At 48.0% G+C, this 26,525-nt stretch overlaps 3 protein-coding genes across 6 annotated transcripts; 1 reads left to right on the forward strand and 2 right to left on the reverse strand.

The window, feature by feature from the left end:
• Positions 1 to 44: 44 nt before the first annotated feature.
• Positions 45 to 8,425, reverse strand: LOC118502835 (mitogen-activated protein kinase kinase kinase 4). Of its 2 annotated transcripts, none has more exons than XM_036035512.1 (8): positions 7,979 to 8,425; positions 6,249 to 6,443; positions 4,012 to 5,583; positions 1,689 to 3,942; positions 1,308 to 1,596; positions 990 to 1,096; positions 733 to 912; positions 45 to 659 (listed from the first exon to the last, which is right to left on the reverse strand). In XM_036035512.1, the coding sequence occupies exons 1-8, from the start codon at positions 8,071 to 8,073 to the stop codon at positions 579 to 581; spliced, it is 4,773 nt and encodes a 1,590-aa protein (XP_035891405.1). In that variant the 5' UTR covers positions 8,074 to 8,425; the 3' UTR covers positions 45 to 578. The 2 variants fall into 2 exon arrangements, with proteins under 2 accessions (XP_035891405.1, XP_035891406.1); XM_036035513.1 differs by lacking the exon at positions 7,979 to 8,425 and adding an exon at positions 6,511 to 6,658 and having other exon boundaries at positions 51 to 659.
• A 1,203-nt stretch (positions 8,426 to 9,628) lies between these two features.
• On the forward strand, positions 9,629 to 21,368 carry LOC118502868 (homeobox protein rough). Its single transcript, XM_036035575.1, has 3 exons — positions 9,629 to 10,540; positions 17,656 to 17,890; positions 17,956 to 21,368. The coding sequence occupies exons 1-3, from the start codon at positions 9,808 to 9,810 to the stop codon at positions 18,257 to 18,259; spliced, it is 1,272 nt and encodes a 423-aa protein (XP_035891468.1). The 5' UTR covers positions 9,629 to 9,807; the 3' UTR covers positions 18,260 to 21,368.
• LOC118502880 (heterogeneous nuclear ribonucleoprotein 87F-like) lies at positions 20,581 to 26,481 on the reverse strand. Of its 3 annotated transcripts, XR_004905095.1 has the most exons (5): positions 26,216 to 26,481; positions 24,892 to 25,366; positions 23,700 to 24,801; positions 23,353 to 23,485; positions 20,581 to 22,983 (listed from the first exon to the last, which is right to left on the reverse strand). XR_004905095.1 is itself a non-coding variant. In XM_036035599.1 (3 exons), the coding sequence occupies exons 1-3, from the start codon at positions 26,273 to 26,275 to the stop codon at positions 24,251 to 24,253; spliced, it is 1,086 nt and encodes a 361-aa protein (XP_035891492.1). In that variant the 5' UTR covers positions 26,276 to 26,481; the 3' UTR covers positions 23,699 to 24,250. The 3 variants fall into 3 exon arrangements, 1 of the variants encoding a protein (XP_035891492.1); XR_004905094.1 differs by lacking the exon at positions 23,353 to 23,485; XM_036035599.1 differs by lacking the exons at positions 20,581 to 22,983; positions 23,353 to 23,485 and having other exon boundaries at positions 23,699 to 24,801.
• Between the last annotated feature and the right edge of the window lie 44 nt (positions 26,482 to 26,525).

Here is a 26,525-nt window from a genome sequence, read left to right on the forward strand (position 1 = left end):
TTCGTTTTGGCTTTTTCTTTCCGACTTAGGTTTGGGTGCCACAGTTTCTGTACACAGTATCGTTAAGTGTATTTCCAGGGTGGCTTCCGGAAAGCCGACACTGTGGTCGCAGTGGTCGTACATTAAATACCCGTTCACATATTAACAGCTACTAGTGTTTGATCGTCCGTTGGTCATCGTTTTACAACTGTTTGCAAGTTGCGCCACGAAACAGGTAAGAGGTCCGGTGGTACAGTCAATCCGGTGTTCGTGTGTAAAAAAAAAACAAACCTAAATCCTATTGACGCCGCCGTGCGCAGTGTTCGTGGGGTGGAAGTCTTGTTAAATTAAAATCAAACCGACCGTCGTAAAATACAATCCAAATCGTATAAATACACTAGAGACACACGTACAAACATTAAGCACTGGCCGTAAATCATTGCTCTACACTACACGTCTGCCCTTTTTTTGTTTGTTCTTTAAATAAGTTCTGCATATACTTTGTGACGGAATATTCGTCGCAGGTAGACAAAAAGACACGTGCGATCACCTCGCAGTATGGTAGTAGTTGTGTGGCGTGTGTAGGGGAAGGAATTGGTCTACGAAGTGCTGGGCTTTAAATTACGCCGGAATGTCCCACGCAGCTTCTTGTCGATCGCCTCCGAATCGTAGCAGGTAAACTAAAGGAGAAGAGTGCAGTTGTTTTGTTTTAACCGCGCTTGTTTGCAAAACCAGCACCACCCCAACACCAACCTTGCAAAATATGTGCTGCAGCAGCTCGTCCGCCTTTTGCCGGTCCTTCGGATCGTGCTGCAAGCAGTTGCCGACGAAGTCCTTCCCCTCCTCGGAAAGGTTGTCCGGAATGTCGGGCGATTCGCCCATGCCCACCTTGAACATGATCTGAAAGTTGGAATCAAACTGATGCCACGGTCGCTGTTGGCAAACAAAAATGGGAAGTTATGTGGGTAAGAAAAACGCGGGAAACTGCTCGCACAGGGGTTTTCGCTTACCCGACCGGATGACATTTCCACGACCACGCAACCGATGGACCAGATGTCTGCTGCCCGTCCATGCCCTTCCGTGTTGTTACGGGTGAACACTTCCGGTGCCATGTACGCTGGAAGAGGGAAAATGGCCATGAAAAAGCTGAATCTATGGGGGGATTTGGGTGGGATTTGTTCATCAAACATCCCAACTTGATAATCGTCTCATCTTCTCTGAATTTAGGCTAGAAACGCTTCAAGAATTGAAACGAAGAAGCGTCCTTTTAATTGAAAGAACTGGACATTCACACAACACAACCACCACCGCCACTGTACCCCACTTACCCTGCGTTCCAACGTAACCCTTCAGCTCGCCGGCCATCGTCGTGTGTGCCTGAATCTTAACGGCCGATCCGAAATCGCCCAGCTTCAGATAGTTCCCGTCCTTGTGGAGAAAGATGTTGGCCGTCTTAATGTCCCGGTGCACCACCCCGTTCCGGTGCAGTTCCGCGACGGCCGACAGCAGCTGATGGGTGTAGCGGCGGGTTTGCGCCTCCGGTAAACCCCCGTTCAGCTCCACCAAACTCTCCAGCGTACCCTCCGGACACAGCTCCATGAAAATGATCAATTCCTCCTACAACAACAACCAAAAAAAAAAAGCCAAAACGCATCACACACACACACGAACATGCCACGAACTCTGCCGCCCGCGCGCGCTCGACTTACCCGATGCACTTCCACCCCGTAATACTTCACCAGATGCTGGTGGCTGATGCCTTCGAAAATTTTCAACTCCTCCGCCACCTTCCGTATGGCGGCCGTTTCGCCCGGCTGGATGGCGATCTCCTTCATCGCCATCAGCTCGCCGGTCGAGTTGTTGACCGCCGTGTACACCTTGCCGAACCGTCCCTGCCCAATCTTGATGCCCCGGTGCCAGCTAAAGTTGACGCTTCGGGCCCGATTCAGCGAACGGCTGTAGTAGCTGATTTCCTTCACGTTGCCGATCAGATTCCGCTCCCGCAACCACTCGTCCAGCACACAGTCCAGCTTGTTGACCGCGTCCCGGATGCGTAGCTGCTTCAGCGGCCGTATTCCATGCACACACGTCTCGGCACTGCCCAGCATCGTCGCTGCACCGGGCGTGGAGGGAACGCGCAGCCGCACCTCACTGACCCCCCCATCGCACGACGTTTGCTTGCGAAACATGTCGGCCGCGTCGATCGGGCTGGACGCCCGCAACATCACACCATCCTCCCGCAGGCTGAGCTGATTCTGGAAGCTCTTGCCCGGCAGGCTGATCATCGGAATCGAGGCGCGGCCCGTCGTTACGGCGACGGTTGCCGTTCCCGCTGCCGCCGACGGCGAAGGTGACGATTTGCGGGACCGTGGCGACTTGCGGATGCGTTCCGGTTCGCGAATGTTGCCAATCACGTGCGATATGCACGCGTCCATCTTGAGCTTCAGATCCTCAAACTCCGCATCGGTGAGATGGCTCGTGCAGAGCGGATCGCAGGCCGCAATCAGAAACTCCAGGCCCTGGTTGGCCCAACGGGGCCGCAAACCACGGCCCCGCTCGCACCGTTCCATCACGAAGTTCATCCACAGCTTCGCGAACTGTATGATCGCTTTGGCCAGCATCAGCTCGGACTCTCCGTCCCGGCAGTTGTTCAGCTTCGTCTCGTACAGCCGGGCCACATCCTTGTGATACTCGAACCCAAACTTGTAGCCCTGGTGCAGGATCTCGCGAACCCGCGTCAACGCACCGATCCGATCCGGCTCGTCGAACTCCTCCAGCGTATCGTCGGAGCACAGCAGCTGCAGCTCTTCGATCACCGCCGCCAGCTTGTGCCGCAGCAGCAGTGCGTTTCGCTTTAACATCTGCAGACTTTCGACGACTTCCGAGCAGACGGGACTGCAGCTACTACCACCACCACCACCACCACCACCATTGGCACTACCATTGTTGGCCGCTGAAAACCGGCGCCGCATGCTACCGCTTCTCAGCACCACGTCGCCCAGCTCGAGATCATCCTCACCGTACAGCTGTTCGCCCTCGGCATCCTCCTCGCAATGATCCCGATGAAAGTCCGCATGCTCCAGATCGCGGAACAGCGTCTTTGCGAACGCGATCGTTTTGAGCGCTTTCTCCCGCGACGATGTAAACATGCGCTGCGTTTCTCGGCACAGCGCAAAGAACTGCCACTTCTTGTCGGCCGTCGTGTCGATCTGCAAGCTTTTCTCCATCAGCTCCTTCAGCTGCCGCATCATCTCGCTCCCGGTGCGCTCGAGCACCCGCTCGACGATGCTACAGAACCGCTTGGCCGCCGGCCCATGCTGCCGCGGTATCATCGGACTGATCAGCTTCGTGAACCGCCACTCCTCGTCCAGCACCGCCTTCTGGTGGCCCTCGGGAACGGTGTCCAGTATCCACTGGTCGCACAGCTCGAGGTAAAGCTCGAAAATGTTCCGCACCGTCTCGTCGAACAGCTCCATCTGGTGCATATACTTTTCGAGCTCCTGCTCCCGGTCCGAGAGCACCGTGTTGATGTGCTTCTGGAACCGCTCGCGGTGGATCATCGCCAGCGTTAGGCCCTCCTTCAGCTCCTTGATGTGCTGCTCGAGGCTGAGCGGGTTCGGCTGCTTGGGGCGCGTTTCGAGCCGCATCTTCAGAAACTCGTGTATCACCTCGAGCGGGATCAGGGACAGGAACAGAAAGGCGGACACGTACGACGGAAGGTTCAGCTGTTTCGCTTCCTCGCTCCAGGCACCGTGCCGCCGTAGCTCCACCTCTTGCTCGCGCTCGAGCGGAGGCTCGATGCACGGGATGTCCTCGTCGTCGAACAGCACCTCCTCTTCCTGCTGGCGGCCCGGCTTTTCCAGCGTGAGTTGCGCCTTGCGCAGCACGACATTATGCAGCCGGTGCAGGAACGTGAGCGATTTACCCAGGCCGCGAGTCTTGAGGACGTTTTCGATGTACTTTCTACAAGAAACAAAATGGGGAAATTGTATCATTTTGAAGCACTCTCAAGAGGTAACGCAAACTACCGACCGATATAAGGCGTTTCCCATGCCGGACGCCGACTGTGCCGATAGTTCCGTGAGCGTGTGTTCGTTGTAAAAGTTTAGATTGTTCATGTACCGCCCGTACTCGGTGTCACCCGGGAACGACCGCTGCCGGGACAGGCCGGAAAAATCCGTCTCATCGCTGTTCACGCTCTCGGACGTGCTGCCATCGCCGGCGCACGAGCCACTGTCCGCGAACTGGACCCGTTTCGAGCAACTGCTCACCGTACCGGAACCCGACGTACCACCGTTGCTGCTGTACGCGGCCCCACTGTCCGCACTGCTGCCACTTTCGTCCTGCACCGACGACGACGAGGAGGAACCCTCCCCATGCTGCTCCACAATAGGCCACTGGATGGACGATTCCTTCTTGGAAGGGCCCTGCAGCTGGGCCAACAGTTTGCCCAGTATCAGCAGCGTCATACGGTGCTGGCGGGTCATGTTGTACCACAAGCACATCGCCTTTACGCGGTTCACGAACGCTTCGCTTTGGTACACGGGGAACGCACTGCCCATCGCACGGGTCGACGGAAACAGGCACTCCTTCGATTCGAGACGCAGCAGCAGCTCCTCCACCTGCTTCATCGCAGCCGTCTGCACCTCCAGACAGTCCTTGCAGTACATCGAGAGACAGCCGAAACAGAAACGATTGCCACCGGGCGCACCGCTCCCGTTCGTGGTGGCCGTCTCGAACCCACTGTCGGCGGTGGTGGACGTCGAGCTGATTTCACTGGCCGTCCGCCGCACACCCGCACACGGCTTCCGCTGAAATCGGTAGGCCATGATTTCATCCAGCAGATCGCCAATCTCTTGCCGCGCCTGGCACAGCAAACGATCCTGCTGCTCGATCGAACGGTCCGCGTGCCATGCCTGCAGCTCGAGCCACAGCAGATCGTTCACGTGCGTCTGCCACAGTCGCTCCTCGTTGGACAGTACAGCCGCCCGGGCCGCCCGCTCCCTATCCGCACTGCCCAACTTAATCAGATCGGAAAAGGTGGCATGGAAGTTGATTCTGTTCTGCGGTATCACACTGTCCGTGCCGGGCCGCGTTCCCGGACCCTCCAGCACACCCATCTGACTGGTGAAGAAGGTATCGCGGTACGCTACGGGCGGGGCGGAAATGCGACAGCCGACCGGGCGCGATGTAACGCTCATGAACCGATTGCACGATTCGATCAGCGTGGCGGCGGGCACGGGTGAGCCGGCCCCATTCCCTACCCCCACCCTACCGGCCAGACTGCCCGGTAGCGTGAGGGGCAAACTTTCGGCACGCTCTTCCAGCACCGGTACTGCGGCGGCCGCCGTACCTGGCAGCTGCGAACCATAGTTGGCGGAGGAACGCATCGCCGCCGGCACTACCGTTACGGCGGCCGCCATCTTTATGTCACGTTCGGATTCGCGCAGCAGCTGCGTGGAGCGTTTGTCGCTGCGCACCTTCTCCTCGCTGTTGGCCGGTTCCATGATCATCTGGTTCAGCAGCGCACAGTCGACCGTGTTGCGTCGATCGGTGCGCGGTCTGGCCAGCCGGCCGCCGGTTCGCATTTTCACCGTACCTTCCCTGTGGTGGAGGCAGCACAAGCAGAAAGGAAAAGCATTAGTTTTGCGGTGAACTGCTGCGTCGAAGCGTTGAGCGTCTGATATCTGATAACGTGTTTAAATAATAGAAAAGGCCACCTAGCCTAGGTGAGTCATCTTCCACGCTGGACAGTACTATTGAAAGGAAACGATTGTTGCGAAAACTGCTCCAGCCTACCCCTAACCCTACAATCTATTGTCCGAGGAGATTTTTCGGTGAAGGTTTTAGCACATACTTCTTGCCAGAGCTTCTAGAGTCACACTAGTCAAGCGAAACGATTAATCTGTCCTCTTCAGGAATTTTAACTGGATGACCGCAATCTTACAAGCAAATTCCTACATTACCAAAAAACAAGAGTTTCATTTAAAAAACAAAACCCACGCACGCTCTTTCCTACGCTCTATTTTTAACCCTAATACACTGTACACAGCCTGTGAACGTTTTTGCCATTTTTTATCTAATCACTGCCATAAAATGCATTTTTAATCCACTTCAGAATCGGTGTGTGTGTCTGCGTGTGTTTTTCGGGGGGGGTCGTTTACCCATACTGTGCTGCGTTCCTAGTGCCACCACAATGGGCCCCCACCCCCGGCCGATTAGGCGAGAGAAGGGGCGGAAATCGGGTTACAAAACGGGGCAATACTCACATCCTTTGCTTGCTGCTACGGTTTTTGTTCTTTATGCGTGTCCGTGGGGGTGTACTTCCATACTGATCGGCCCACTGGTTCAGCACCTCGTCGATGGACGCGGCGTGCAGCGCTTCCTCCAGGTCCTGCGACTCGGTAGAATCGGTAAATTCCTCCGCGGCTCGGAACGGTTGTGTGGCGCCACCTTCCGTATTGCTGCAACGGCAAATGGTACGACGGGTTAACAATCCACCCGATTGTCTTGCGATGGTTTAAAATTAACCCTTTCCGCAGTAAACCCAACTCGTCCCCCGGTGGCAGTGGGGTGTAAAACCGAACTAAAACCCCAACGTCGCCCCGAAGACTCGCGAAAAGGAGGTGTTGCTGGATCGTCTAGCGAGCACCGAATCAAGACAATTCTTATCTTATCATCAAGAGCGACGACGAGTGCTGCCCACATACCGGACACTACACCACCGGTCTATGTATGTTCGTGGCCGTTTTTTTTTTCGCTTGCTTGCTTGCTAGTTTTCCTTTTTTTTCTAGCTTCTTTTGTCGTGTGTGCGTACAGCCGCTCCATTGTAGGGGGAAAGGGGGGAATCGAAGCGTGTAAACGTTTTTTTTTTTGTCCGACTTTAACCCTTCCATTGACGCAGGGTCGCCCTCCGACAGGAGGTCCATTTTCCAAGCAATGGCGCCAAACTTTTCGCATGGCTTTTTGACTGCCCTCCCGACGGTCATTCTATTGCGCTTAATTGACGTAATAGTGTTGCTACTGCCCTTTTGCGTGTAGCAATCACGGCAGCAAAAAGACGGTGCCAAACTCACGCACACCGGCATTGCGATCGCGCGTTAGCACACCCCGCGACACGTGTCCCGTTCACGCGTTAATCGCTATCGCAGATATATCATGCCGTTCGCGACACTGAATTACTTCCCGCAGTATATACCCATCCCGATCGCTTATCATTAATTACACAACCACGATACGATAGGTCCATTTTTTCCAGCCTTCGCACAGCCACGGCACGATTGATTGCCGGCCAGTAGTGGGATCTGAAGTGGTTTGCTGGATACGTGCGGGCCGCGCATAGCACCACACACAAACACACACACCGAACGCGGCCACGATTTTATGAGCACATATTGTTACTGACCTTTTCCCCTGTACGTGCGTTATTAATTTGGTTTTAATGAAAGCGACGCGATTGCTGCGATTTTCTCCACCGGTCGCAGTTCTATCTAGCAGGCGACACTGCGACAACCCATCGACACCGATCTGTTCGCTAATTGTGACGACAAATAGACGTGGACGACGAACGACGGACGCACGGCTCTCAACGATGCGACGCCGTAAAATGAGCTGACGGGTGGGTTTTGTAGAATTGCAACAACCTCACACACGGCTTCGCGCTAAGCTGTTTAAACGACGATCAAATTGCACCTGGCTCATGCAATTTTCAATTGCCACACACACACACGCGCCGCCTTCTGAAAGAAGTCACATTTTTTGGGCTGCTGAAACGACGCATATATTGTGGTGAAATTGTATCTAGCAACGATTTAAATCCCAACCCCCGAACACAACAACGACCCCACCATGCACTTCCTCCAGGCACGCACCGCTTGACCTTCGGTGTTTGGTTTGTTTGTTTAGCAATTAGCTCAACCCGGTCTACCGTATGGTGCGCGCCTCATTGGTTCCGTATGTTGCGTAGACAATACCACCACCACCACCATCACCCTCTCACCTGCAGACCGTTTCCGCACTATCACTGTCCTCATCCTCATCCGTGCTGAAATCGATGTCGATGCCGACCCGCTGCTTCCAGTCCGCATCGGCCATCGCGTGCCTTGCCGTGTGTGTTTTGGAGATTCCTCTGCTGAGCTGCTGCTGCTGCTGCTGACGACACAATCGGTGACCCTTTTCTGCGCCCCGTGTACCGGGTTGACAACGCTGTTTCTCACCACGCTAGCACGTTCCGTCGAAGCTGCGGCTGCCGTCGTCTGCGTGCAACCATTGTACCGTGTTGCAACTGTCTCTTTACAAAACGGGCACTGTTGTAGCAATCTGGCCAGCGCGAAATGCACCCAAAAGTTCTTTCACTTCACTCCACTGCCGGACGGAGGACACAAACAACATACACACGCAGTGATTGCATTTGCGTGCACAACCACTTTCCAGCTGTTACGCTTATTTTGACACCAAAACAACAACCGTGATTGTGGCTGTCAAACTGGCAGCTGTCAAAAAGTGCCAGCCTTTTGTGGTTTTTTTGAAAATCGATTAGGAAAATCGTTTTTGGCGGTTGTTTGACTGTATGATTATAATTGCTTTTATTAGTAAGCCGTTCGATTGGATTATAGCGATGCGTTCGAATTAGCATATAAAAATATTGAATCTTATATAAACTGACGTCAGCATAGGATGTACGGTGTGCTGATTAATACTATCCATGAGTTAAAAAATACTTGGACCGAAAAAGGAACTGTATCATGTAAACGTATACCTCGGACCTTGAACTAGACTCCTTAGCGTAGGTCCCTGGGTACAGGCTCCTTGGAACAGTCCTCTTGGAGCACGCCCCTTGGCCTAGACCTAGCAGACCCCTGGAAACAAGCCCCTTGGACTGGACCGCTTGAATTGGGCTTCTTGGAGCAGGCCCATCAGACTACGTCCCTTGGAGCAGGCCGCTTAGACTAGGCCCCTTCAAGCAGACTCTTTGAACTAGACTCCTGGAGAATAGGTCGCTTGGAACAGGTGCCTTATGTAGGCTTTAGCCCAAGGGGCCGGCTCCAAGGGCCTGCCAAGCCCTAGGCAGCTCCTAGCTCGTCCAAGGGAATAAGTCCAAGGGACCTAGTTTGAGGGGCCTGCTCCAAGGGGCCTGGTCTAAGGGTTCTGCTTCAAGGGTCCTATTCCAAGGATTGGACTAATATTGAGCAAATGAGCTCACCCGAGAGCTTTTGCAGATGCCGAAGACGAATGCACGAAATAGCTTCACAATTTGCGATTTTGGTTACCTGGGAAAAGCTACTTCACTCAACTCTACACAGGGTGCCTCGTTAGTGACAGCATCGAACTGACAGCAAATTCAAATGTTTGGTTCGTTTAAATTGGTTTCAATTAATTTAATACAAAACGTTTTTAAATATATTTTATCTTCATTATATTTTCCGTTCCTAATGGCACGCTCACTATTGTATAACAACAAAACCGCTAAAATAATAAAATTCTCCATTTCTGGCGACTGTCTGTGACAACAAGCTCGAGCACATGCGCAACAAACCGTTGCTATGCTGGCTATGCCACACTTATGCTTGTTCGCTACCTCTGCTCTGATTGGCCAGCCCGTCCACCAATGGGGACGATTGTTTACTCCATTATTAGGCACATTCCTCCGTGGGTCAGGTGTCTTCAGAGCAGCATGCAACCGGCACGATGCATCCTCCGACATTGTGCTACAACACGGCGACCAGCAAGGCCGGAAGACGACGAGAAGCATAAATGCTTCCCTCCGTACAGGTCGATTCTCACAGTCATTAGAACCTCCGGTACAGGTGGATCGCATCGATTTTCGATATGCTCGCGGAAAGTGGTCCCCGTGCTTCCGCCGAACTGCACATTATTCCTCCTCCGTACAGTGATACCGTGCCATGTCCAACCGTGCCAACGATAACCGATCCACCGTTAAACAGACCCCTATCGCCGAGAAAGTTTTTCGAACGGCTGTACGGTCATCTTGAGCGGGACGACAAGCGTACCAGCGATGCTAGCGGTAGTGACGGTGTGCGACCGACCAGCGGTCTTAACGACAGCCCAACGAAGGCTAGTGAAGTGTGTACATTTATCGAAGCCCACCACCACAACCATTCTAGTGATTCGCAAAAGTCCGTGTCAGTGAATAGTTCGATCAATTCCACCAGCCCACGATCGTCGCTGGCAGTGGACATTGAGCAAGATTCTTCCCAGGATGCAAGCACACTGTCACCCCGGCTGCCCCAACTCGATCGTCATCCTGCGTGTCCACCACACCAACATTACGGTGTGTCCTCGACAGATTATGCTGTCCCCAGGATAGGGGGACCAAGTTATGGATTGGTGGCAGGTCCTGGACAGTCTACCATTGTACCAGTGCAACCATTTCCCCAGCAGGGCGACACATCCGGCTTAGCCGGCGGGCCACAACGGCAACCCGGCATGGGCATGTCGTCGTTCTTTTCGTCCAGCGGAAGCTATGGTGCCAGCTCGTTTAGACCGTTTTTTGGAATAGCTCATGACGCAACGCAGCTGCCGGCGGGACTATCGGCATTTTGTAAGTAAACTGATTTGTGGTGATGTAGGGATGATAAATTGAAGTGACTAGATTGTTTGTGTGATTTGTTGAATTTATAAATGTTTAAGAACTAATTAAAAATGGAATGTGCTCGTTTGTTACATGAAATCCCAGTAAAAGCCATAATAGGAGGAATGACTATTATTCGCGTCGTTATAAGCCACTATCCTTAATTCAAAAGATGATAAGATCAACAGGAATCACTGAGCTCATCTATCCTTTTTAAATTCTATTATCAAATAAAATTTAGTCTATTTAATTTTCGAATGCCTTAAATAGTGTATAGCAGGGTAGGGGATCTAACGATTTAAAGTGGTATGAACTTGCAAAACAGGGTTCTGAATCAAAACTTTCTACTGAACATAGTGGAATATTGTAATCCAGTTGTGGAAAGTTTCAATCTTCATATGCAAATTTCTACAAACGAGTTGCAAATATCCCCTAACTGAATGCAACTTACCACAACCGGATTACAATATTCCATTATCCAGTGAAATATTGAAACTTTTGACTCACTTTTGATTCAAAACCCATCAATACGACCAGGCCGTCCTTCAAGAATAGAAAAAAAAATATTTAAAGCCCTCTAACTTCGATGATAAAAAGTCACCACATTTTGCATAGTTACACCATTGAACTGGTCTCTCACACAAGGCTATCATTAATATCAATAGTCCTTCAACGTTCCTCCTTCTTTGGCACTACAATCTCAAGAGGTCTCGGCCCGCCATTTCTGGGTTCCTTGGCTTGAATTTACTCTTAGCTGGATATACAGTCTGGGGCGATCTCCGGTGGCCGAGGTGATAACGGTGCCGATCTTCACACGACAGGGACTGGGTTAAAATCACATCCCGACTGTGTCTCCCCAGTACGCAGAACGGCTCACTACCCCGCTACGGGTAAAATCAAGTCACAGGAAGCAAGAAATGGCTGGCCGACACTTTTAGCGGTTGTTTAGTGCCAAGAAAGAAGAAGAGAAGGAGTCAGTCCTGCGCGCTGAGAAGAGATATTCGGGACGCGCGATAAAAAGACTTTGAGTCCTAGAATTTCATGCGCCTCTTATCTACCTGGGTTTAGACTAGATAATTTTTTAATTAACCCTAATAATTGGGATCAAATGAGATCAAGATATGATATGATTTTCTATTAATTAACTACCGAAAAAAAATATTTGAATTCCCTTAATTGCAGTTTTTGTTTGCAATATATTGGCTAGGGACCAGAAGGATCAATCAGAGCCCTTCGTGACGAACGGCGTAGACTGGCTTGCTTCCGCAACGTCTTGAATATCATAAAGTACAATTCCCTCCCCAACATTGTCTAAAATAACGGATCCGTTTTCCACACTTTTACCACCAAATCTTGGGACGTCTCCAGCCCGAATATCCTGACCGGTTAATATCTTCTACCACAAAACAAAGAAATCAATCTGGCTACCCGCCCGTCCGATCGACAGACCGTTCCCCAGATTTACTTCCTTCTTGCCCTGGTCATCCTTGGACTGGCTACCGTTCAAGGAATCCCATATGGTTCCCGTTTTCATCTACAGTGCAAAAAACACAGGAAGAACCGGCGAACGATATTCAACCGGGATACCGTAATTTTTATGGCTTATTAAGCGATTACACAAAACGGACTGGGCGACCCCTTTCGCAGCAGCAGCACAGAGCATGTTGTTCCCGGGGATCGTTTGCATTTCTTCCGTCTCCTGTGTTCATGTGGTTCATGCCGCCGCCACCCTTCATTCGCGGCAGAGGTGAGGTGACCTTTTTTCTCTTCTTGAGCCGCAAAAGTCAATGAGCCTTGGCATGGGGAGATTCTCACCCCACAGGCCTACGTGAACCAGTAGTGGCAGAGGCAACAAAAAAAAACGGTCAAGAAACCTTACGTCGTCGGCCGGTCGTCGGGAAGGAGGAATTCCTTCAGAACCTTTGGTTGACCTCCGGTGCACCGGCGATAGGTTTGCCGGACACACCGCCGATTACTGTGACGTGTCTCGCAGGTACCAGGCTCAAATTACACCAAACTGATTTTACCGCAATTCGCACCGACTGCACCCGGTCGTCGGATCATTAAACGTGCGGCTTTAAGGGGGGAGGGGAAGGGAGGGGGTTTGTTTTGGGGTCGTTTGGCGATGTAATCCTATCGCTTTGTGTTTGTGTGCGAAAAAGAAAAGAGGAATCTTAACCAAGAATCTTTTACCAATCGGAAATATGTGACCAAGGAAATGCATTTCCTGCGAGTTACATTGAAATGAAAACTGCGTGAGGGAAAGCCTTCAAGGACACTTTCTCCGTTGTAAATGTTTAAATCAATAGTATAAGGTAATTTGCACGATTCTCGTAAGAGTAATAACTATTTACATAAAGAATTCTTGCAACTCAATCATGATCTTTTCTTTTTTCTTTGAATTCTTTGAGATGTTTTTTTTTGTCTAATTTATACATCTAGTGAAAACCCAGGGTGTTCTGAACCTGACTAAAAATCCTATTGCAAAAATTACTTCAAGTCGCTAAATTTAAATAAAACTCATACCAATTAGGATTCTTGTTCTTAGGTGAACGACTTGCCAGTTAGGCCATCATGCCAACGATCTCATCTAAAGCCTTACTCTCTCTTTCTTTCTCTCTCACTCTCCCTCTTTCGCTCTCTCTCTCTCTCTCTTCTTGGCATAAGATCTCTTAGGTCATGCCTGCCATTCCTGGCTTTCTAGACTTAATGGTACCACGTGGTTGTATAGTCAGTACTCATTACGGTGGAACGGTACGGATGGGATTTGAACCCCAGTCCTGCCGTATGAAGACCGGCGCCGCTGCCGTCCGTATCAAAGGGCCGTCCCTGTAGTCTGAAAGCTTACTAGACTTATTGAATACCACTCAGTTAGGTATTAAGAATTATAAAGCCTGATTACAAACCCCTTGTGGAATTTTGCAAACATATAATGGAATTTTGCCTACAGTAAAGAGGAATTTAGACTTGGTATTTAAATCAAAAGTTACAAATGTATAGTATAATTTTACTAGTTAGTAGATTTGGGCCAAAACCACAGCAGAAAATCCGTCACTGATTGCAAAGAGACTCCCATATCCATATCTAATTGATCAAAGTCCCAAAGCAAGCATCCCCTGCAGGTTTAATACAGAATTCCATTATACGATTACAATGATCCACAAAGGGCTTACAATTTTCCACTTTCTATTATAAACATTCTACTAAGTGATTCAAAAGTTTCAGTAGATAGATCGAACCCCTGTAACGCGGAAGAATCCTTAAAGAAAATAATGAGTATTGATTTAACCATGGCCTTAAATTAAGTGAAAGAATAGTTTCAGTTGGTGAAGGGGTGAAGGGTTCTTTGAGGGGTCCTTCAATTCTAAGAATAGCCTGTCCTAGAATTGACTGAATTTGATGATAGTTTAAATGTGTGAACCGGGGGCCTACTCATACTAAGTACTAAACTAGACTAGCATTAAACTGATGAAACTCAGGGAGCGGTCACCGGTGGCCAAATCAATAGCGGCGTCGGTCTTCACACTATCGGACCGGGAATCAAATCCCAACCAGACCACTTCCTGGCATGCAGGACTGGCTATCCAGCTACGGCTACAATTATAGCTCAAGATACCATAAATGGCAGGCCGAGACCTTTCGAGATTTTAGCATCAAGGAAGAAGAATCTATGATCTACTACAACCTCAGGAGCACTAGGCTTGCCATTACTACCTTACTTGACTTAGTGTTGCTCATAGAAGGCTAATCAGGCCTGGGTAAGTCAATTTTAAGTTTAAATTCTTTAGAGCCGTTTCCGTGGAGTTTCCAATAACCATGTTCAATATGTTCATAATAACCTCTTCAATTTTGCTATGAATTAATAATGTTTCTCCTCTTTACAAATAAAATCTTCTTACGTGTAACAAATCTCTTCAAATCACAATCAAACAATTATCTCCGCCAACAATTAACTTCCCCGTGCTCCCTCTTTTTCCACGGCAAGAACACACGCTTGATGGCGCAGGTGCTTATGGTGCATGACATCCGTCTCAGACACCACAGCACCGATACAGCATATTTACGCTCGAGCACCAAAACATGATCGCAGTGTTTAAGATCAGCCCAGCCCTTGTGCTTCACTAGACTCTCTATTGGAGGGAAACCACAAACAAAACCCACACACACACACACCCATACAGGGCGGACTTTTCCGCTTTGACGCCTCGACGACAGGACGACGACAACAGAACAATAGCGAGGGAGGGGGGAACACTTTGAAGCAGCGTACAAGGTTGGCGGAAAAGTTAGTTTTTACTGTCCCCGGGTCCGGGTTTTCGTGAAAAGCTTATCTCGTTTCGCCGCCATCAAATAAATATTATATCAAGCACACAAGCAGCACGCAGACGACGGCACCGCCGGTCGGGGAAAAAGCGGCTGTTGTTTGGCGAAAGTACGTTTCCGCATCGTTTCCGGTGGACAATAAGCACCTCCTCGACTCGTTCCCTCCAGCACACCGAGGGGTTTGTTTTTCCGCTTTCCGGTCTCCGAGGGAAGCCGGGCGTTTTCTTTCGTCCCTGAAAAGCCGGATTGTGCCCGCCTAACTAAATCATCGTGCCCGTTGGCTGGCGGTCGGTCGGTTTCCATGATTGCAGAGGAATTATCATCATATTGCCGCTCTTTAGGTCCGTACCGGGCGGCACCACAACAGGGAAACAGTGTGAAAAACGGTCCTCGAACAACAGATGATAATTTTTACGCCTTCCTAAACATGAATCGGAACGAGCAATGATTGTTATTGGCTTGCTTTTTTTTTCCTCGGTGAGGCTGTCCCCTATCCTCCACCAGGACAGGAGGAGTTGGTTTGTTGTCCCACCCTAAAATGGGTAGTATTTTGTTGATGCAATCCGATTGGAAAACAGTGACTGGATTCAATGATTCAATCACATTTGAAGAAGAGAACTAATGCTAGACGACCATGCGTCGGATTAAAAGCAACGTAACAGATCAGCAGAAGGAGTAAATAGATATGGGCAAATTCGAAATTTTAAATACACTAACTACATTCTACCAAAATTGATTCTTTGGAAAATTTTACCCAAAACATAGCTCCCGAATAATTCACACACGAGAGCTCGCAATTCTAAATTAGCCCTCCAAAGCCATCCCACTGCCCTTCATTAAACTCGAAACAAATTAATCGTGCATTGGCTACAAAAACCTGGCTTCCTTCCAGACAAAGTAGTCATAAACAGATTGACTCCGAGACTATCGCGGAACCGTGATCTTTCGGCTTCCCATACAAAGTCGCCCGAGGAAGACTAATATCTTTCCACCTGAATTCACTTTCATTAAGAACGAGATTTCGCTTAAGACGGTGTACCAACGGGAGAAGTACAAAAAACAGAAAATCTCCTCCAGTAACGCTGTAATCAACGGGCCTCATGGAAGAAAATTCCAGCAAATATCGCCCACATCGGTCCTAAAATCCCTGTCGGACGCGCACCCAACAAACAGCACAATACAAATAAAATTCATATTTCACCATCATTACGATTCTCCCACGATCGTACCGATAATCGCCTTGGTGCGGGAAACGAGCACGGGAACTGCTGCTCGTATTATTGTAAATGGAAAAAGACCCCTCGCAAAGGGATTGAGAAAACACAGCATGCTTAGAGTTGAAAATGTTGCTGCACTACCGACTCCTTCTCGCTCCTGTTTTGCCTCTGTTCCCCTGGAACATTCATCGTAGTATGGGAGCTTCATCATTTTCATCTTCATCATCATAATAATCATCATCAGTCGTTGAGATTAAGCTGAATGGTGGTATCGTGTTTCGGACATGCAACGAACGTGGAAGGTATGCACCAACGTTCGGCCCAATCCTGATTCTAACTACGGTTGCAAACCACACACATTGGCATTACTTTTCAAGGAAGCGGAAGGAAATCTATTTTGAAGCAACCGGATTGAATAGTGCCGGGATGTTTGCTTGCCGGGATTAGCTGGTTTGGAATGAATTGCTCCTCCTTTAAGGAAGATGTATCTTTTTAATGGCTGATATCCTTGCTAGCGCAATTCTATCTTATTCTACTAGCCTAACCCTTGTATTGACTGACTGTGGAATACCGAAGTGCCTTAGTAATTGAGTTTTATTCTCTAGTAACATTAGAATACTCAGTCACTGAGTCTAGTTTCAAATTTTGAATAGCTTCAGCTACTTATACCCAGGATTTGCTAAACAGTATTAAGCAATTCACAGTCACTGAGCCGTTTAAACATTCCAGACCAAAGCAGACAAAGGCTACAGAGACAGTTTAAAGTAATATCTGATCGTACTCACTTGCATGCCAGGCGCTCCAACAGCTTCGAACATGGTCTGCTGTGACAATCCTAAAGGTATTCTGAGTATCAAGGCATTCTTGGGGACACCATCAACGCCATGCTTCCACGGCGCCTTTTGATGTGTGGTGCCATCCACACATATGTGGCCCTCATTCTTCCGAGCATCTTCCTTTCGAACGCGGCTAAGAATATTTCGCCAGCTTTGGAAAATATCCATGTTTCAGAGGGGTATTCAGGTAGTTTTTGAGAAGATTCGTCAGGCTATATTAAGCTCGAACCTGTGGTTTACTGCAGCTTGCTCGAACCTTTAATAAGCTTCTGCTTCACAGGTTTGACTAACAGAAGATGGTCCCCGTAGTTCCAAAGGAGGAGTTTCTATTCACCTTCACCTGACGTGATGTGATATTATCTTATCGATTCGTTCAAAAATTAAAAGGCGAATGAGGTCTAAGAGACCCAAACGATCTATAAATGAAAGAAGAATATATAGGTTATAAACTAATTTCATAATTGGTAGAGAATTTTTAAGACCCCTTTGTTTTACCCAGTGGAACTCGTTTTTACCAAATGCATATCAAAATGTAGTTGCAAACAGAATATGATTAGAAACTAAGGTAGTATCTTGAAGAGTCAAATATTCCTAGGTCCCATTGAAAATAGAAGTACCACACCAAGTATTTAATAGCTAAAGAGCTCGTCAACACCCGTTGCAACAACATTCCACATGTGGCCTCATCTGTTTTCCTCCCCTTCCCTAGTGGCCCGACGACGAAAAAAGGAAGGACGTCCAAGACGCCAGCGGACCACCTTCAGCAGCGAGCAAACGTTGCGGCTCGAGGTGGAATTTCACCGGAACGAGTACATCTCGCGCGGCCGGCGGTTCGAACTGGCGGAAGTGTTGAAGCTTTCCGAAACGCAAATTAAGATATGGTTCCAAAACCGCCGTGCCAAGGACAAGCGCATCGAGAAAGCACAAATTGATCAGCAGTACCGGTGAGACCGCGTGCCGTGCGTAGTTTTCGGAGCAGCTTTTATCATGTTTTAATTGCCATCGACAGGACATTCGCCGCAGTTAATGGATTGCTCACACCCTTTAGCCCACAATATCCGGCAGCATTGATCGCGACGCAACAGCAGCAGCAGCATCACCAGCTTCTTCCTCCTTCTCATCACCCTAGCCAACCGCAACAACAGCATCAACCGCATCACCACCAACCCCATGTACAGCCAGTGCAGCCGACTACTTCGCCCAGGACTCAAAGGCCGGGCAGCCACTCGAATTCTGAGCCAAAGCGATATCAGCAACATCAAGCAGCTACTAGCGGCAATGGGGTGGTGAACGGTGAACAAACTAAGAGATAAATCGAAACTACGCGTAGCAGTCTAGAAAACCCCCTGTCAGAAAAGCTGTTTCCACCTGCGGATGTAACAAGTCCATGTTATAGTTGTTAGTGACGAAGCTGGACTACTGTTTAGTTGTCACGCTTAAGCTTACCGACTTTCGGACATACAGCTCTAGAACTCCCCACAAAAAGAAACTTCCATCCATTTTGGGTTTTAGCGATTATCGCTGTTTATTGATAGCCAACATATCATGTAAAAAACTAAAGCTAAATAAAACAAAGACAATAAATGTACTACACACGAAGTTATCAGCAGTAGAACTAACGTAAATTGAAACAATAACTTACCGAAAACATTAACCGTCCCATCATCCTTCTTCAGCCGTCGTCGTAAGGAAGTTAGGCAAAGGAAGCCAACACATACAAAACACACACACACACACCTACCTGCCAGTTCCGCCAAAGCGCGGCTACCAGGCAAATGGAAGCGGTTCGGGATTTTAAGGCTCAATTTGCTGGACGACAAAGCATCAAACGGGTGAGTATGAAACTTGGAAGGGTGGCACTCTTGGGATGCAAATGTACGCGCGCTGCAATAAGTCACTTTTTTATGATTTAATATTGAAGTTTCTACAAGATTCCCTAATGGGAGGCGACTTGTTGCAACGCCTATACATTTACAAACGTAAATGAGCTAAGTGTACTTTAATGAGAATTGGAACCACAAGGAAACAGACGAGAAAACTTATGGAAAGTTTAATATAAGAAAAGGTAAACAGTAGTAGAAAGGAAATGAAAATGAAGAAAGTAGAAAATGATAGAAAAGAAAAGGAGATTAACTAACACTTTAATGTTGGAATTCCCTGATACCCCTCTCTCTTAAAAGAAATTAGGATAAAATAGAAATCGTTAACCAGGAACGAAACTCCCGAAGAGATCAGGTTTCGGGGGCAGGTTGCCTGTAAAAGGGGACACACTGCTACTCTAAAATATTACACTGAAAAGGGATTAATATAAATTATCGACGATCCATACAGTGCCTCAGTTCATAAAAAAAGTGTCCCAATGTTTAAAACAATAGGCAGGGCGAGATATAACAACACTAAGGCCGTAGTAGCTTGCTAAGATTGTGTGTGTTATGTCCAAATCGCTTATTGTTTTAAACAAGTAGACAGAGTTTTTTATGCACTGGGATCCCCTTTTGCTCTGTTGGCGAACAGAGGCGATGCCTCGTGCAACACATATTATGAAGTTGAGGGTCACAATAGACGACTTAAATGCGAGTTGGTTAATGGAAGTCGCAAAATTAGTGCAGGCAATATCTAAAAATGGGGCGGTCCAGTGGCCGATGCGACAACGGCGCCGGTCTTCACACAGCAGGACCGGGGTTCAAATCCCATCCAGACCGCCTCCCCGTACGCAGGGCTGACTACCTTGCTGGGGGTAGAATCAAGTCACAGAAAGCCATAAATGGCAGGCCCGGAGACCTCTCGAGCTTGTAGTGCCAATGAAGAAGAAGAAAAATATCTAAAAAGACTTGCCACACAAAATCCTCCTGCAAATTGTACGAAAAATATAGGTGAAACGCTTCTACAAAGTGTGTAAAACACTGCAAACAACCAGCATCGTTCCAGGACTCAACTAGCTGCGCTCAAAACAAAAAAGAAGTCGAGCTCAGTGTCTCTGTAAGCGCTTAAACCTGCCCTCCTGTCTCTAGCAAACCGCGGAAGTGGCGGTGGTTCTGCTGCTAACCACGACGTGGTGGTGGTGGGGAAACGCTACACAAACGAAACTATCGTCCTTCTACCACAAAAAAACCAACAACCTGCTGTTTTGCTGATCGTGTGTTGTTGCTCATCCTTCCTCCTCCTGTGCTGTTGTGTGCTGGGACTCTGGCTATGCCCAGGATGCTTGTTTCCCTTTGCTTCTGCCTCATGTGCGCGCACGTCTCTTCCTGTAAAACCGACCTCCACAGAATCATTAGTTGCAGTATAGTGTGGAACGAACACAAACGACCCTCTCCCTCACACACTTTGCCCACAATACATCCTCACAGTTTTCTTTCTCACACACATACAGCTGAAATAACTAACAACCTCGCTGGGGCTAGGCCGGTCCGCGCGATCTCGTCTCGTCGTCTTCTTTCAAAGGTAAATTAGGCACTGTGCTGGAAAAGACCTACTTGCACTCAACACCTTCTTCTCCTCACATTTGCTGCGGGCACTTACTTATCCTGGTGGCTCTAGAGGACTATATCGAAGGAAGGGTCTGGGATATAAACAACGCACAGTGCATATGTAGGCACGACTAATTGTGACAAAATACTTAACAAAAGAGATATAGATGGACGAAAACTGTACTCTTATCTAATTTATTTGTATTTCTTCCACTGCGAACTGATCGTGTGAACTAGGCTCAAAGAATTTTCGAACTATTCTTTTGGCTCCTTGTTTTTTGTTTGTGTTCCCTTCAATCCCTCTCCCTCGAGGAAGAGAGATGGCATGCGGTCTTAAGGTGGTTGTGGATTTTTGTTGGTTTGAAAATTAACGGGTCCTGGGGTGGTTTTAGCAAGTCTTTGCCACTACGAACCAATGTCTACAAGAGCTTGATGATGCTAAGGTTTGGATAATGTTTTGTTAACATATTTGTACCCGTGTGTGTGTGTGTGGTTTAATTATTGCGTACGTATGTATGTACTACACACAGATTCAAGAGACTAATATTAAAAGAGTGTTGTGTTTCAAGGAATCAAATGTGTTGGTCCTTCAACGTGTAAAACTGATACTTCTGTTTTACACCAGTTCCTACACCAGTGTGCGAGAGAACACACCTACACGTTTTTTTTTCATTTCAATTTTTATCATTTTATCTTCTTTAGACACACACACACGTCGACATCATTAGCTGAATCAACCTAATATCCGCTGAAGTAAACCCTTCTATTGCAAATGCGTGCCGCAATCTAAAAGTGACTTAAAAACAGAATCTTTCGATAGCTTACGTAGGAGAAACGAAACAAAAAAAACACACATTAATCTATATACAACACAAGCTGTTTGAGAACCTGCAGAGCGCATTTCAGTCCAGTGGCATCATCATTGCTTCTTTCTTCTTCTCACTTTCCCAGAGCGCGGAGGAAAATCTTTCAAATTCCTAGTCATGTTTTGTTTCCTGGACGATTTAGTTTATTTTATCTCGACCTGCTGCTGCAGCTGCTGCTGTCCACAAAACGGAACCAGCTAGCGCTTTCTTTCGTACTTTGCTACTGAACTCCTCTGGGTTTAGAGTCCTGCGTCCTTTCTTGTTTTTTTTTTTCTGGCTTTAGTGTATCTCTCTCTCTCTCTCTATTTAACATAAAAATTTAGGAGTGCTGCTTTAGAAAGTTATCCTGTGCGCAAACTCATTATTTGGATTGTTTGTTTTGAACATTAAAATGTTTACATGCGTGTGTGTGTGTTTTTTTGTTTTTGTGGGATGCTCGGCTATGTGTATCAAACATGTTATGATAACCCCTAAAAAAAATGTAAATCATACTTCGCATCCTCTATCGATCGCCTGCTTCTTGAACTTTCTCTCTATAGTCTATTTTCTGTTTCCATACATCTATACATTTATAGTTAATAAATATAAATTTTTACTTGCTATTTGTTTCCTCGCAAACACAGGGGCTGTTTTTGCACACCAACACACACACACACATCTACGGGGGGTAGCAGCGAGATCTTGCGACAATTCAAATGGGTGTGTGAGTGTGTGTTTTCGTTAGATTTCCTACGCTAAATGTACTTGGGGGGGAAGGGGGGGGGATAATGTTTCCTTCTTCACTCGCTCTTTCTTTTATCGTGTTTTTTGTATGCTGACTCAGTGTTGTGGGCGCTACACCTCAGTGGATTCAAACGCTAAAACGCGCAGAGACATTTGCAATGCATTAGATTTTGTCTTTCTATTAGGTGTCACATAAAATCATTCTAGTGGCGGCGCTGTTGTTTGTTTTGCCTTTTTAGCTACTACTACAGTGCACACCGTCTCTCTGTCTCTCGCTCGCTTTCTCTCATCTGGTCTTGTAAAACCACCACGGCCCGTGTCAGGTGAAAATTAAAGGAAAGGGAACACACACAGGACTAAACCAACCACGTCGAAACTTCCTGCTGTAACGGGGTTTCCGTTTTTTTTTCCTATGTCGTCTTCACTCGCTCAACTTTCTACGATGATGTGCTAGATCTAACAAACCACACTGAGCGACATACATAACATACACATTACGTACTACACTTTTTGTACGTTGCATTGAAGAAACCGCTCAAAACTGACGGAGGGGGAAGGGTTGCGCGCGCCTGATGTTGCTGGGTTTGGTTTTGCGAAACAGTCTACACAGAGCAAAGTGGAGCTGATCCTGGCAATTGAATGCGATACCCTCTCCGCTACTCAATATCTCGATGTGACTTTCCTCCTTCTCCTCCTTGCAACTCGTGTGTGATTGTGTGCGCGTCTCCTGCACTCTCCTTCTTCCTTGTTGTTAATGTGCTGTTGCTCCTCGTTCGCGGGTGGCCTATCGATTTTGACCTCCTTTTGCTTGACCTGCCTCCCATCGAGCCCCCTCACACGCGCGCGCGCACACACATTGATCCTGACTGAGTACGTCTTTCCTCTCACACTCTGTCTCACCCTCACTTTCTGTGACTGGGTATGGTAATGTACTGTTTTTTTGTTTTAGCTAGCTCTTTCTAAAAACTTGCTTTGTACCTAATAGGAATGAAGAGAAATACAAATGATGTTTACATTAGAGAGATTATATTTCAGTATGCAAATCAAACATCGTGTATCGAAAAAGCTACCTAAAAACCGTAGATTGGCTAAATAGTTAGAAACAAAATACTGAAATATGGTGTAAAGTACAATGCAAGACGGGAAAATGGGGAGGAAGGAAAACGGATCTTACATTAGTGACCATCACTGTGTGCGTAAGGCACAGTCGATGAAGATAAGAAATCGAAAGCAGCCAGGCGCACAACACAAGTTTGATTTACAGATCGTTTTCTGATGATCGATCCCATCACAGGAAGCGAAAAACAACACAACAGTTACTGATGATCAAAAGTAGGTGGAACTAACCGTACACAAGTCCTGCCGCCCTGTGCTGAGCTTCAGCCTAAAAGTGTCCTTCAGCAAAATCACAAACGGTTTACTAGTAGCAAAACTGGGACGCTAAGCACAAACAGGAATGGATCACTATGGCACTGAAATACTTTTGCCGGATGAATATCTCTCGTTATCAGCAGATAATTTGGGTAATATATTCCAGTAAAGAAATATGTTAGAAATAATGGCACAATGATCGAAAACAGGATAAAATAATGTATGAGAACGGAATAAAGATGGTAAATTTAGTGGGGAACAGTAAAGTATATAGATATAAATATATCACACTGGAAACAAAGGAGAAGTATTTGCATATTTACCTTTGGAGAGCTGTGACCGCTGTCTGCACGCGCATGGTGGTGTTCTGTGCTATTTTGGAGGAAAGAGACGATGGCACGCAGAAGCACAAATGTGCATTCCGTTAGGCACACATGTGGCCGACGGCAGGGCAACAACACGAAGAATGAGCGGGTGTCTATGTGTGTGTGTGGTGTTAACAAAAGCATGACACGGTGAACGTACGGAGCGGCGGAGGTGTGGGGCGAGAGTTCGAAACGGTCGACATATCATCTCGTGATTTATACATTGACATACACGCATCAAGACGTAAGAAAATGTAGTCGTTGGTATTAGGGGGGGAAAAATGCACAACAATAGAAGTTGGACCGTGCAACAGAGTTGGGTTTCCGATTATAGAGATGTGGTGAAAAAAAGGAGTAGCATTCTTACTTAGTTAATCTTAACCCGGGAACACCATCATCATCCACTGTCTGTTCAAGATCAAGATCAATACCTACGGCTAGTGCCGTATCTTCCGCTGCCACCAGCCCCTTGGTTGCCTGGAAACGCAAGTTGAACGGTTAGCTATCGACTAGTACGCGCCATAGTAGCTACCGTCGGTACCGTAGGGTGCCGCCCGCTGATTGAAATTGCCGCCGGCCCGCACCGGCCCGGCATTGTATCCTTGCTGATAGTTATTTCCGAACTCGTTTCCGCCCCATCCACCACCACCACCGCCGCTGTTGCCACCCCAATTGCCACCATTGTTGCCCCAGCCACCCTGACCCTGTGAGCCGCACCCATTGTCCCACGGGTTGCCGCCGCCATTGTTCCAACTGTTGCCACCGTTGTTGAACCCGCCGTTGTTGAAACCACCACCATTATTAAACCCACCGCTGTTCCAATCATTCGCGGCACCACCGCGCTGGTTACCCCAGCCGCCACCGCCGCTACCACGCTGGCTGTTCCAGCCACCGCCACCACCACCACTGCCGCGCTGGTTGCCCCAGGCACCACCGCCGCCACCGCCGCCGCCACCACCACCAGTGCGGCCCATGTCGTTCTTATAGCGGTCCATGTCCTGCTTTGGCAGCGCTTTCTTCACATCCAGCAGCTTGTTCTGAATGGTGTGGCTTTTTTGCACTAAAAAGAAACGATCAAGATGACACAATTTAATGTTCCATTCTCGCTCTACCACCATGGGTGTGTTTGTAGGTGGGCAAAGATACTTACAGATAATCTTATCCACCGGATCGTAATCGTCAAACTCAACGAAACCGAAGCCTCGCTTCTTGCCATTGTCCTTGTCCGTCACAATGCAGGCCGAAATGACATTACCGTACTTGGAGAAGTACTCGCGCAGATGATCCTCATCGAAGTCATCGCGCAGCCCGCCGACGAACAGTTTCTTCACCGACGAACCAGCCTCCGGACGGTTGATGTCCTGGCGTGGCACGGCACGCTTCGGTTCCACCACACGCCCATCAATCTTGTGCGGACGGCTTGCCTGGGCATCGTCAATCATGTACGACTTGGAGTACGTGATGAAACCGAACCCGCGGCTACGCTTCGTTTTCGGATCCTTCATAACGACCACATCCACCACTTTGCCCCACTTTTCAAAGTACGCCTTTAGCGTATCGTCCGTGGTGCGGTAGTCCAGTCCACCGATGAACAGCTTGCGCAGATGTTCCGGCTCGCGAATCTCCTGGAAAATGCATATGACGTTGGGAGTTAGTTACTAAATGACCTTGATACCGTCACCGCAAATGTGCTTCTCATTTACGACGCGCATAAAAATTGTAGCAAGCTTCAAGCGCGCGGGGGGTATCGAATTATAACTCTATACAACATGTTCTATACATGCGCAGATTATTACACGTAAATGCTCGAGTAAACAGAAATGGGACACTTGACACGAATTATGCTTGCCCGCAGCAAAAGGCATCGTGGTGCGCTTGCCAACTAAAATTTCTGTGAGCTTTTTCCAACAAAAACAACCCGGCATACATATCTCCTAGTCCTATGGCTTCACTTTCAAGCAAGAAAAAAAAAACAAGATAACGGGCATTGGAACATTCGTGATCTTTTGCAACCCATACTCCGTCGTGGCAAAAGATGCCGAATTTTCGTTATCGGAATAAGGAAAATACGATAGTTCATGCCGTTGCCTAGGTAATTGTTACAAATAAAACAAAAAAACATTAAAAAATCATGGCATGCTGCCCCTAAAGCCCAAATTTTCTATGATGATGGCATCTTTTTTTTACAGAGGCACAAATACGGAGAGGCCGGCTTGTATTTTTCATACCTAGGTAGGGCGACACGCACACGCACACACACACACACTCATCATGAGCATCATCTCCGCCGAATTCAATATGGCGCCCGTAGCAAATATATTTCGCATCAAGCGTTCGGTGCCACATGCGAAAACGCCACTTCAAGCACGTTCAAATACTCAAAATTTATAACCAAATTTACCCATTCGGTAAGTATTTCATTTCGTGAGGTAGTTTATCAATAAAACATCGGTGTAATGCACGCTTTTACTTACATCATCGTCATTGCGGCCGTTCTGGTGATCGCCATTTTGTGGGTCTTGCTTTTCACTCATGATTCGGCTCGGCAAACGTTCTGCACCTAAATCAAACAAAATTCACTGTTCACCACCGTTCCAATTAGCACCTCCACGGCAAAAGGCACTAAACTTTCGAGCTTCGTGAGATTTCACACTGGATAGTTAAAATGGGGGAGCGCACTTCACACAGAAGCAACCACACGGTACGAAGTTTTTTCACAATTAAAATCGATGTAGCAAAGCGCACGACAGGCAGAGCGATTCGGCGGCGTGACCAAGGTTGTTA

The sequence above is a fragment of the Anopheles stephensi genome, chromosome 2, assembly GCF_013141755.1.
Source record: "Anopheles stephensi strain Indian chromosome 2, UCI_ANSTEP_V1.0, whole genome shotgun sequence".
NCBI classification, from domain to species: Eukaryota; Metazoa; Arthropoda; class Insecta; order Diptera; family Culicidae; genus Anopheles; species Anopheles stephensi.